The sequence below is a fragment of the Lithobates pipiens genome, unplaced genomic scaffold (genome assembly GCF_037356315.1).
Source record: "Lithobates pipiens isolate NorthernLeopardFrog02 unplaced genomic scaffold, aLitPip1_a1.2 Scaffold_23, whole genome shotgun sequence".
NCBI lineage: Eukaryota > Metazoa > Chordata > Amphibia > Anura > Ranidae > Lithobates > Lithobates pipiens.
In genome coordinates this window covers 325,271,600-325,284,309 of record NW_027507785.1, presented here as the reverse complement: position 1 = coordinate 325,284,309, position 12,710 = coordinate 325,271,600, and the positions used below count along the sequence as shown (strand labels likewise).

The window sequence follows — 12,710 nt, the reverse complement described above, 5'->3', positions numbered from 1 at the left end:
AGTGGTGGGCTGTTACCCTTGGACTACACACATCCCAGAGATTCTGCTGCAACAAGAACGGACCTCTGGGAGGGTCTACAAAAGGCCTGGCAGATCCACCCCAAACTCTCTTCCCTGGGTCGGATGGTGTGAACACCTCTCTGCACCTGAGAGAGAGGGCTGTGGCCTACCATGCGGTCATCGAGTGACTCCATCTCGGCCCCTGGGGGGCCCAACTCTGCTTGCTGGTGGTCGCCATACATCCACGTGGCACCAACCCATCAGACGGGCTCACTGACCACCAGTATCCAGCAGTGGAGGATCATCGTCGTTTGTCGCCCGGAAAGGACATCGCATCCAGGATTGCTGTTCCAGAGGCTCCTACCCGGTTCGGTCGTTGGTGAGAGGGCAGTCGCCCATCGTTTTGCAAATTCTAATCTGGTTATCTTGCTTGAACACTGTATACAGACACCTTGCCCACGGAAACACATTACCGCATCACATGAGACACTGTACATTGATGCCTTTATCCCAAATCACTTCAAGGAATATCACTAGCCTATTTAAGCTGCCTTGCTTGTCATCATCTCACTGTGCTACATTTGGATATAATTTAAAGAGCTCCAACTGCCGGTGAAGACTATTGCAGGCCTGCATTCTGGACATTGCTGTTGCTGCTATCCTACTCCTACTCTATCTGGTCTCTCATTAGGATATAAAGGTTGAATAGGCAGGCCCGGGATTGCCCTTTAGTTTGGTAATATATTGCCTTAAATAATAGATTATATACCATCCTTCCATTTATTCTTTAGTTGGTATTCCATTGTACTGTTGAATTGTAAGTAAGCTGTTTTACCTGGGGAGTCTCTCTCCTGAGTTTGGCTGTTATCAAGAACTCAGCTGATTGACTGCCCCCTCCACCCTTGTACATTTGCCTCTTTGCTTCAGCAAAAGCTAAGGTAACATAAATATACTTGAAATGTGTTGGAGTGTCATTTAAACGTGCTGCACAAAGATGTCTGAACTCAGAGTGTCAGGTGGGTTGGAGTGTTCACAAGGTCAGGGCGATGCAGATGAACAGGTAAATCAAAGCAGCCCCCTTGGGGGTCGTGCTACACATGGAATTAATTAAGGATAACAAGAAAGGCAGTCAAATAGATTCCCTGTAGCTAACAATAATGGACCTCCCAGCAACAATAGACCCCCTCAGCAAAAATAAACTCACAACAGCCAGCATCAACAAACCCTACAGCAACCAGCAACAATAGACCCCTCCAACAGTAGATCCCTCCCAGAAACGATTAACCACCAGCAACAATAAATCTCCCACCAGCAACAATAAGCCCCCCCCCTCCAAAAAAAAAATAGATCCCCTCTATCGACAATAGATTACCCAGAAGCCAGCATCAGTAGACCCTCCAAACCATCCCAACGCCCCTTGCTATTACATACATTCAGTGCTGGAGGTGTCGGAACTGCATTCCACCATATTACTACAGAAAAAAAAGCCCTGTGTATAAGCAAAACCTTTTTTCTAGTTCTGTATAGAGTTAGGAAGGATAGGATCTCTGCCATACTCCAATGCTATCAGTTCCCCTGTTGGGAAGATTGGTCCTTCACTGTCACCAAGATAAAAGGTGATTGAAAAAACAAAATGTTGCAGGTGTCTCTAAAGCAAGAGGTGAAGGCTAATCTGAATATTTGGCAATACATACAATATATTAGGGGGGGATGGGTAGATATAGGGGCTATTGATGTACCTCTATTCTCGCAGGCTCCCAGCAAGTTGATGATATTGGGGTGGTGACCCAATTTACACAGAACCTCCAGCTCCCCGGCAAAATCCCTGTGGTCATTTTCCGAAGCAAATTCTAGAAAAATAAAACAGTATAAACACTTGAAATTTTGAATGATTTACATCTTCTGAGTTCATGAGATGAGTAATATGGTTTGTATGCTCACACCATAGAGCCTGTTTGGAACCCAAAGGGACATATAGCAAAAGAAGTAAAAAGAAAAACTTCCCCTTTCAGTCGTGTACCAGGCTAGCTTTGGTGCTATAACTTACCCTGAAAGCTCTATCATTCAGGTTGCTCTGCATTTTCTCAATGCGTCTACATACTAGGTACTGCCCCCCCTCCCGCCATCTCAATGACTCCATCAATGTCTCCTAGTGTGATATCCGTACCTCTAGTGTTACCTTTAGCCTGTGCTCTCCAGTCTGCTACTTGCTCCAGTGAGACTTTGGACACTTCAGTCTGCACCTAGCTCTGTGAACTTCCACTCTACTCTGCACTAGTGACCCCGTGTACTTTAGCCTGTAACCAGATTCTGGTGACTTTGTGTGTTTATTAGCTTTGACTATGTTACCTACTGACTTGTGGTCCCAGTGTCTCAGCACTGCACAGGACTCTTTCCTCCATACATACTCTCAAATCCCAGTAGTTGCCTGCTCGGGTGAGTGAGAAGGCTGCAACCTGGGAGCCATCTGCAGCAAAACCCATTTCTTACTTCAGGAGCTATGCAAGGTGGCTCCTTAGAGTATGCTCCTCAACCCTTTGCTGAACACGTGAGTACCCTGGGCTGCTCTATGGAATGTCCTGCTGTATTCAAGACTCCTGGCGGGTTCTCTGTGTCTCCTTTTGTGGTCAACACCACTGCCCAGCCCAACTGCTATAACAAATTCCTTGGGTAGCCAGTCTGGCTCCTAATGGCAACAGATTCCGGTCCATAACAAGTACTACTTCCACAAAGAACATCGGCAAAATCCAACTATTTCCCATAGCACTGCAATAGAATCTTTCCTGCATACCCGATTGCAGTTGCTAGTAGCTGCCTGCTCAGGTGAGGCAGTGGGCTGCAACCTGGGAGCCGTCCGCACCAAAACCCATCTCTAGCTTTAGAACCTAAGGTGAAGACAAGGCGGCTCTTTAAAGTATGCACTTTAGCTTTTTTTTGGGTTCTCACCTTCACTGTACAAGTGTATATACTAGTCTGGGACTGCCCTCCTGTGCCAACAGAAATCCTATTCCTCCAAGGCTCCTCACAGTTCTTTGTGTCTCTTTCATGGCCAACACCAGTGCCTAGCCCAACTGCTATATCTAATCCCTGATTCTAACAGCCAGCCCGCCCACCTAGTGGCATAGGACTCCAGTCAAGTACCACAAAGAATGCTGGCAAAAGCCAACTATTCCCCATATGGTTCATACTTTGACACCAGTAGGCTCACCCCCAACCTCTATGAGACAACATCCAGGACTAGCCATTGGCCACTGAGGCAATGGCCACGTAACCATTGGAGGTGTGGCACAGTGTTGCCCTTCCAGGGCTTAGAAAGAGATTATGACACAGAATTCTCAACGAGGTTGGTTGAGGGGGTCCAGGGAGTTTGTGTCATAGACAGGGACGTCTTTAATATTAATTGGACCCCGGGCAAAAATTTTCTTGGGGGACCCCCCCCATGCAATTTTACTCTCCACCTGCTATGAGACATACAATAAATAGCAGCTCAACTGCTATTTAATGTTAAGATCAGGCAGCAATTGAGATTGGTTGCCAGCGGTTACAGCATATCATTACTGCTCACTGATTAGTTGCTAGAAGTTAAAGAAAATTATTTCTGCTTCTTAATCAGTTGCTAGAGATTACTTTACAGTATTAATGCTCACTGATTGGTTGCTAGAGGTTACAGCACATAATCTCCTCCCTGCAGGGGGCATGATCTACATATAAATGCTGCCTTTATTTACATATTATTACCGCTGGCCGCAGCTATTTACTTATGAATGCCGTTGCTATTTACATGTAAACACAGGGTCTGCAGCTGAGTCATCTATACACAACAATAAGGAAGAGCTGGGCAGCATTATTACTAGCATTTTCACACTGAGATATCGGGACACAGCACAGGACTAAAATTGAAAGGATAAGGGAATTTAAACTGGGATTGTTGGCAAGTATGAGGGAGCTGCTTTGGGCCCCACAACAATGACAGGGCCCAGGGCAGCTGCCCCTTTTGCCCTGCCTTAAAGACGGCCCTGGTCATAGAGAGGAAACTGGCTCTTCAGTTTCCTCTGTGTTTGCTAAAGTCCATTTGGAGACCTAGAGCCTGCAGATTTCTAAGTATTCTGGGTGGGAGGAAATCTCCAATCCTGGGTCCAGGTATTCAGCACACTAATCAGTCAGGCGTGTGCTGGGCTTTTAGTAATGACCTGACCATGGTTCTGGGTTCCACCCCAACAGACAGGAGGTGTTGCCCAGGAGTCAGGAGAGCTTCACCTAGGAGAGAGGTGGGAGACGAGCAACCAGTCTGTAGGAGACAGACCAAAGGCCTAAACACTGCTGAAAGTGCAATCCAGTACGGCCGAGTGCTCATTTTGTTTTGAAGCAAGAGTGAAATGCTGAAAACCCCTGCGAGGGAAACCCATGTTTTGTGTTTGCTGAACACTCTTTTAATAAAAATGGCCAAGAAAAGCACTTGAAAAGAAGAAAAGCGAGTGCCAGTGTCCTTAAAAGCTCCACATTTGATGCTAGTTCTCACAGAGGGTAATAGTTGTTTTCTTGAGACTTAAGAGTGGGCCTTGCTAGGGTTTGGGTAAGCCATCAAATGTGCTAAGGATAAATTGGAGTCCCATAAAAACACAGTATCCTTCAGGGCTGGACTGGGACAGAAATTTGGCCCTGGACTTCATCCAGACCAGCCCACTTACATTGTGAGTGTCCCATCAGGACCCCCTTACATCAGAGTGTCCCATCAGCGCCCCCTTACATCAGAGTGTCCCATCAGCACCCCCTTACATCAGAGTGTCCCATCAGCACCCCCTTACATCAGAGTGTCCCATCAGCACCCCCTCACATCAGAGTGTCCCATCAGCGCCCCCTTACATCAGAGTGTCCCATCAGCGCCCCCTTACATCAGAGTGTCCCATCAGCGCCCCCTTACATCAGAGTGTCCCATCACCAGCCCCCTTACATCAGAGTGTCCCATCAGCGCCCCCTTACATCAGAGTGTCCCATCAGCACCCCCTTACATCAGAGTGTCCCATCAGCAGCCCCCTTACATCAGAGTGTCCCATCAGCGCCCCCTTACATCAGAGTGTCCCATCAGCACCCCCTTACATCAGAGTGTCCCATCAGCGCCCCCTTACATCAGAGTGTCCCATCACCAGCCCCCTTACATCAGAGTGTCCCATCAGCGCCCCCTTACATCAGAGTGTCCCATCACCAGCTCCCTTACATCAGAGTGTCCCATCAGCACCCCCTTACATCAGAGTGTCCCATCACCAGCCCCCTTACATCAGAGTGTCCCATCAGCGCCCCCTTACATCAGAGTGTCCCATCAGCACCCCCTTACATCAGAGTGTCCCATCACCAGCCCCCTTACATCAGAGTGTCCCATCAGCGCCCCCTTACATCAGAGTGTCCCATCAGCACCCCCTTACATCAGAGTTTCCCATCACCAGTCCCCTTACATCAGAGTGTCCCATCAGCGCCCCCTTACATCAGAGTGTCCCATCACCAGCCCCCTTACATCAGAGTGTCCCATCAGCGCCCTCTTACATCAGAGTGTCCCATCAGCACCCCCTTACATCAGAGTGGCCCATCACCAGCCCCCTTACATCAGAGTGGCCCATCACCAGCTCCCTTACATCAGAGTGGCCCACTGAGCCATCGTCCCACCGGGAAACTCCCGGTAGTCCCAATGGCCAGTGCATGCCTGGTATCCTTCTGTCATAGCAGAATAGTGATTCTCCCCATAATTCCAGAAATGTTTTCCTCACCTTTTAGCATCTTGACTGCAGCATTCATGCGCACCCCATCTTTCTTAATCATTGCCTTGATGACCTGACCGAAGTTTCCCTCTCCAATCACATCCTCAAACTTAATGTCCGCCCAGGCCAAGATGGGATACGTGAAGGGCTCGGTCTGCGGTCTTGGGCGTCGGGTGAGGGTCAGAGTCCCCGAACTGAACTGCAGGATGGTCTCCTCCCCCTTAAAGACAGGAAACACATAGACCGGTAGAAGAGTTGCGGTGATGCAATCCCTGAACATCACCAAAAATGTATTGCATCACAAGATTGTGTATCAATATATAATAATATTTTATTGATTATCAATATTGGTAGATACAGTATTGCCCCTGTCAATGGACACAGTGGATGTATTCGAGGGTACAGTTCTGCTTTTGATCTTTTTTTTTTACTCTGGTTTAAATATTATGTTATATTGGTATTTCTTTTCTTGTTTTGTCCAGCGCCCTGAATGGCGGTTTGCCCTAACAGTGTTAAAATAGAAAAAAAAATTCTCTTTAACCATTTCAGCCCCGGACCATTTTGCTGGCCAAAGACCAGACCACTTTTTGCGAATTCGGCACTGCGTCGCTTTAACTGACAATTGCGCGGTCGTGCAACGTGGGTCCCAAACAAAATTGACGTCCTTTTTTTCCCACAAATACAGCTTTCTTTTGGTGGTATTTGATCACCACTGCAGTTTTTATTTTTTGCGCTATAAACAAAAATAGAGCGACAATTTAAAAAAAAAAACGCATTATTTTTTACTTTTTGTTATAATAAATATCCCCCAAAAATATATAAAAAAACATTTTTTTCCCTCAGTTTAGGGCGATACGTATTCTTCTACATATTTTTGTTAAAAAAAAATCGCAATAAGCGATTATTGATTGGCTTGCAGCAGACATTGGACATTTTTGACACATTTTTGGGACCATTGTCATTTATACAGCAATCACTGCTATATAAATGCAGTGATTCCTGTGTAAATGATACTGACAGTGAAGGAGTTAACCAGTGGGTGGCAGTGTAGGGGTTAAGTGTTCCTAGGGGTGTGTTACTAACTGTGTGGGGGGGGCTGGGCTTTCATTTAGTGAACACTGATCTCTGCTCCAATCACATGGAGCAGAGATCAACGTCACTTGTTGCTAGGCAGAACGGGGAGATGCTGTTTACAACGGCATCTCTCCGTTCAGCCGCCCCGTGAGACGATCGCGGGTATGTCCGCGGCGATCGAGTCCGCGGGACCCGCGCCTGGACTCATGCGGGTTCCGACCAGCACGCGAGCGCGCCACCGACGGCGCGCTGCTGATGGCAGGGCGGCATTAAAGATTGGACGTACCTGTATGCCAATATGCCTGCCCGTGCCATCGGCGTGCGCTGGTCAGGAACTGCTTAAATAAAATCTGAATTAAAAGAAAAAATAATGTCGTTTGATTGGCATGCCATTGTTTAGAATTCTACAGTGCCTTGAAAAAGTATTCACACCCCTTGAAATTTTCCACATTTTATCATGTTACAACCAAAAATATAAATGTATTTTATGGGAATTTTATGTGATAGGCCAACACAAAGTGGCACATAATTGTGAAGTGGAAGGAAAATGATAAATTGTTTTCAACATTTTTACAAATAAATATGTGAAAAGTGTGGGGGGGGGGGGGGGGCATTTGTATTCAGCTCCCTTTACTATGATACCCCTAACTAAAATCTAGTGGAGCCAATTGCCTTAAAAAGTCACCAAATTAATAAATAGAGTCCACCTGTGTGTAATTTAATCTCAGTATAAATACAGCTGTTCTGTGAAGCCCTCAGAGGTTTTTTTTTTTTAGAGAACCTTAGTGAACAAACAGCATCACGAAGGCCAAAAAACACACCAGACAGGGCAGGGATAAGGTTGTGGAGAAGTTTAAAGCAGGATTAGGTTATAAAACGATATCCCAAGCTTTGAACATCTCATGGAGCTCTGTTCAATCCATCATCGGAAAATGGAAAGAGTATGGCACAACTGCAAACCTACCAAGACATGGCCGTCCACCTAAACTGATCAGCCGGGCAAGGAGAACATTCATCAGAGAAGAGCCAAGAGGCCCATGGTGACTCTGGAGGAGCTGCAGAGATCCACAGCTCAGGGGGGAGAATCTGTCCACAGGACAACTATTAGGCCGCGTACACACGGGCGGACTGTTCGCCCAACCTTGTTCGGCAAACAGTTTCATCAAACAGTCCGCTCAAAATTTGCATGAGCGGACTTGCCCACACACGAGTGGACTGTTTGACGAACAAGGTTGGGCAAACAGTCCGCCCGTGTGTACGCGGCCTAAGTCGTCTCTCCACAAATCTGCCCTTTATGGAAGAGTGACAAGAAGAAAGACATTGTTTAAAAAACGCCATAAGAAGTCCCGTTTGCAGTTTGTGAGAAGCCATGTGGGGGGAAACAGCAAACATGTGGAAGAAGGTGATCTGGTCACATGAGAGCATAATTAAACATTTTAGCCTAAAAGCAAAACGCTATGTGTGGCGAAAAATGAACACTGCACATCACCCTGAGCACATCATCCCCACCGTGAAGCATGGTGGTGGCAGCATCATGTTGTGGGGATGCTTTTCTTCAGCAGGGACAGGGAATCTGGTCAGAGTTGAAGGGAAGATGGATGGAGCCAAATACAGGACAATCATAGAAGAAAACATGTTATGCCGCATACACACCATTGGAATTCCGGCCAGAAAAAGACCGATGAGAGCTTTTCATCGGAAAATGCGACCGTGTGTGCGCTCCATTGGAATTTAGCTGTCCGAATTTCAACCAGCCAAAAATTGATAGCATGTTCTCAATTTTCCCTACGGAAAAACTTTTTATCAGTAATTCCGATCGTGTGTATGCAATTCCGACACGACCAAAAATCACGCATGCTCAGATTCAACTACGAGACAGAAGCTATTGGCTACTGGCTATTGAACTTCCTTTTACTAGTCCCGTCGTACATGTTGTACGTCACCGCGTTATAAACGTTGGGAATTTGATGTGACCGTGTGTAGGCAAGACAGCTTGAGCCAAATTCCGTCTGGAAAACCATCAGAGCTTTTTCCGACGAGAATTCCGATCGCGTGTATGCGGCATTAGAGTCTGCAAAAGACGAGACTGGAGTGGAGGTTCACCTTCCAGCAAGACAACAACCCTAAACATACAGCCAGAGCTACAATGGAATGGTTTAGATCAAAGCATATTCATGTGTTAGAATGGCCCAGTCACAGTCCAGACCTAAATCCAATTGAGAATCTGTGGCAAGATTTGAAAATTGCTGTTCAGACGTTCTCCGTCCAATCTGACGGAGCTTGGGGTATTTTGAAGAATGGGAAAAAATGTCACTCTCTAGATGTGTGCAAAGCTGGTAGAGACGTCTCCGAAAAGCAGCGAAAGGAGGTTCTACAAAGTATTGACTCCGGGGGGACGCTATACAAATGCCCCCCACACTTTTCACATATTTATTTGGAAACCATTTATCATTTTCCTTCCACTTCACAATTTTGTACCACTTTGTGTTGGTCTATCACATAAAATCCCAATAAAATAAATTTACGTTTGTGGTTGTAACGTGACAAAATGTGGAAAACTTCAAGGGGTATGAATACTTATTTCAAGGCACAGTAAGTTCAGGATGCACAGGGACATTACAATAAGTACAATTATGGGAAAAGTTCATACTGAAGCGGGGAGGTCTTTTATTGAACTTATATCACTCACCGATCCAGACTGGTAGGTGAACATCTTCCTGCGGCGAAATAAATTTTTTTTGATGCAGAAGAGAGCAAGCAAGGCGACAATGATGGTGAAACACGTGACGGATACAGAACCAATTATTGCCAAGAGTAGCTGTTGACCTGAATTAGGCGCCCGCGGGTTCCTGCTCTCCATGCTGGGGACCATGGGATGAGACTCTGGAGACAAAAGCAGCAGTTAGCTCAAACTGTGGCAAGGTACTGTAGATCTTATGGTAAAGCTGAACTCAGGCCAGTCATAAAGAAAAACATACATTTAATGCAGTAACATATTCATTACAAAAGAAGTAAGTAATGAATAAGTACCTGAATATGACTTTGCATCAGCCTCTTGTACAGAAGCACAATGAGTCAATGGCTGGGTATGGGAGAGGTCTCCCTTTATCCGCACATCTAGACAATCCCTTCGATCGATGTGTTAGTGGTAGCCTGTCAGGGCTGGCTTAGCCCTTCCTCCTCTGGGCTGGCCACTCAGCTGTCGGCTAATTGCCAGCTCTCTTCTCTTTCCACAGTTACTAGCTGTTCCCGATGATGCTCGTCTGACCTATCTATTTAAAGCCTTCCAGCTCATTTCTCCATTGCCTTCACATTGGTCACATCACACGGAACCATCTCCTACTTTTTGTTTCAAGACTGGCTTGCTGACATTCCTCCTGGCTTCTTATCCTGCTTGCAGTTGCTCTCCTTGGATCCCTGACTTCAGGCCTGGCTGATTACCCCGATCTGGTTAATGAACTTTGGACTGGCTGACTACCCGATCTGGCTACTGGACTCTGGCTTGCTTGACTACTTTTTACCTTTTTATTTTTATTAACAAACAAGTGTGATTTGATTGTACTTCTGTCTCAGTCTGATTCATGGTTCCTGACATAGCCTTAGCCCGAACTCCAACCAGGCCGCATGCCCAACGCGTTTCACTCTGCCCCTCGGAGCTTAATCATGAGGATGAAGATCCTGGGCATGAGGGGCAGTTTTTATACATCATTGGCTGTCACGTTGAATGAAAAGGAGGATGCAGGTCTGCTATGGCACTAAATTTAATGCTATGGCATTAAATACCTGCTGTGTTTCTCATAGAGCATCATAGCAGACCTGCACACACCTGACATGCTCCTTTTCCTTCAATGTGACAGCCGAAGATGTATAAAGACTCCCTCTCATGCCCACGATTTCCATCCTCATGATTAAGCTCTGAGGGACAGAAGGAAAAGTGTTGGGGGCATGGCCTGGTTGGAGTCCAGGCTGAGGTTGCCACCAACACATTGATCAGAGTGATTGTCTAGATGTGCGGCTAAAGGGAGACCTTTCTCATATCCAGTGATCGTAGAAGCCGGGAAAAGGCCCGTCCCAGACCAGCACTCACAGCGGTGGACATTGAGGACTTACACCCCTTCTGAGAGACCGAGCGGCTCACACATTGGGTCTCTTGAGTCACAAGGAGTCGGTCAGCCTTGCTGCATGAACGTCTGCTTCTGACAAGGAACATGCTGACAGGAGGAGAGCGCAAAGTGGACAGAGCGATGGCTTCATCAGTCTAATGCTGTTCTTTCACTGCCCAATTACAGGCAAGAAAGAAGCAAGAAGGTGACCAAGCTCTAGTGCTTGATTGCAACAGAGAAAATTGAGGTCACCAACCTGGAGGCTCTGCAGTCTGGCAGGGTTTTCTAAGTATGCGGACCTAATGGACTGATGTAAAATCCTTTGCATGATAAAACACAGATGAAATATATGCATTTCATCTGTTTATTTAGCTGTTTACCTGGAGTTTTAAGGTATTCCACAAACATGACAAGAGAAGGCCATAAGGGTGAAGCTCGAGAGAGCTTCTTACAGTATCGTATATGATTGTATCTATAGGCCTTTTCTTTAGTTTCTTTTTGGCCCATCATTATACGGATACTGATGTGACTTTACTGCAGGAAGTCAGAGCTGCTAAACCATGAAGTTCTTGGAAACTTGTAGGCCCTTCTCTGCTGCTCAAGGATCATTTATCTTGATTTTTATTCAATTTCCACGATACCTAAGGCCTCCAATGGGTAAGCCCAATAGCCTTCATGAAAATATAGATAAAATAAAAAAATAAAAAAAAAGTACCCTCGCTGAATGTTGAAGCTATTACAGTTTGGCTCCATTCTCCGGGGACTCTGGAGCTTGCCCGCACCCGGATTTGGTAGGAAGTGCTGCTGTTCAGGCCTTTAATAATGTGCCAAGTCTGGTTGTGGCCCTCTGTATCGGTCCATTGCTGCCCCTCAAGGACTCCAAACCTCCGGCTCTCAACCGTATACTTAATGATGCCACCGTTAGGATCATCAGGAGGAGACCAGATCACTTTCATGCTATGTCGAGAAAGAGGGTTAACATGGACATCCTTCGGGGGTGATGGACCTGCGGACACAGGCGATTTAGGGTTGTAAGTTGTAAGTTCCAAAAGACAGCAGCAATTCTGATGTGCATGATTTCATTTTGAAACCAGAATTTAGATTCTAAATTTTATTTTTTTCACCCATTTTCAAGCCATTTCTTTGCTGAAGGGTAATTTGAGAGAATGCAACCAATTAACTCATCAGACGGTAGCGACAATACTTTCCATTCCTTGCTACATTGTTTCTTTCATATTCTATTCATCATATTATATTCTGAATGGTCTTGGATTAAATATGGTTCTTCACTCACATGTTGGCTTAGAACTAGTGCCGGGACGAGATCATCTAGAGCCCAGGGCAAACATGCCAAACTGCTACCCCCCCCCCCCCCCCCCCCCCAAGATGTATCTGCATTATGTGTGAGCGAAATTCTCCCACCCAAAAAAAAATTTGAGCACTATTCTGCATGCTTGCCCCCTAATTCCCCCTCCTCCAAGTACAAATCTGCCCCTTGATGAAATATCTCCTTTCAGTACAATCTTTCACCACATCCACCAAATCCCCCCAGTACAAAAAGCCCCCCCCCCCCCAAAAAAAAATCACATCTCCTCTACCTATCAAATTTCCCCTCTGAGTACACCCCCCACTCTAACTCTCCCTCCTAGCACTAACCCCCCCCCCCCCCAAAAAAAAAAAACTCCCGTTCCAGCACAATTCCCCTCCTACCTGCCTCCTAAAAGTAAAAAAAATCCCGGCTTCTAGCATATATCCTCCTTCCCCATCCCCCCTCCCATCACAA

The 12,710-nt window shown here is 46.2% G+C and overlaps 1 protein-coding gene across 2 annotated transcripts in view; it reads right to left on the bottom strand.

Annotated features, from left to right (window-relative positions):
* Window positions 1–12,710, bottom strand: part of TIE1 (tyrosine kinase with immunoglobulin like and EGF like domains 1) — an 84,483-nt gene that overhangs the window by 12,105 nt on the left and 59,668 nt on the right. The window contains exons 13-16 of one of the 2 annotated variants that reach the window (XM_077450645.1): window positions 11,643–11,933; window positions 9,514–9,707; window positions 5,760–5,970; window positions 1,740–1,850 (exon numbers count right to left, since the gene is read on the bottom strand). In XM_077450645.1, the coding sequence (XP_077306771.1) occupies window positions 1,740–1,850; window positions 5,760–5,970; window positions 9,514–9,707; window positions 11,643–11,933 (807 nt within the window). The remainder of the gene's footprint in view (window positions 1–1,739; window positions 1,851–5,759; window positions 5,971–9,513; window positions 9,708–11,642; window positions 11,934–12,710) is intronic. The other variant, XM_077450646.1, reaches the window with a different exon arrangement.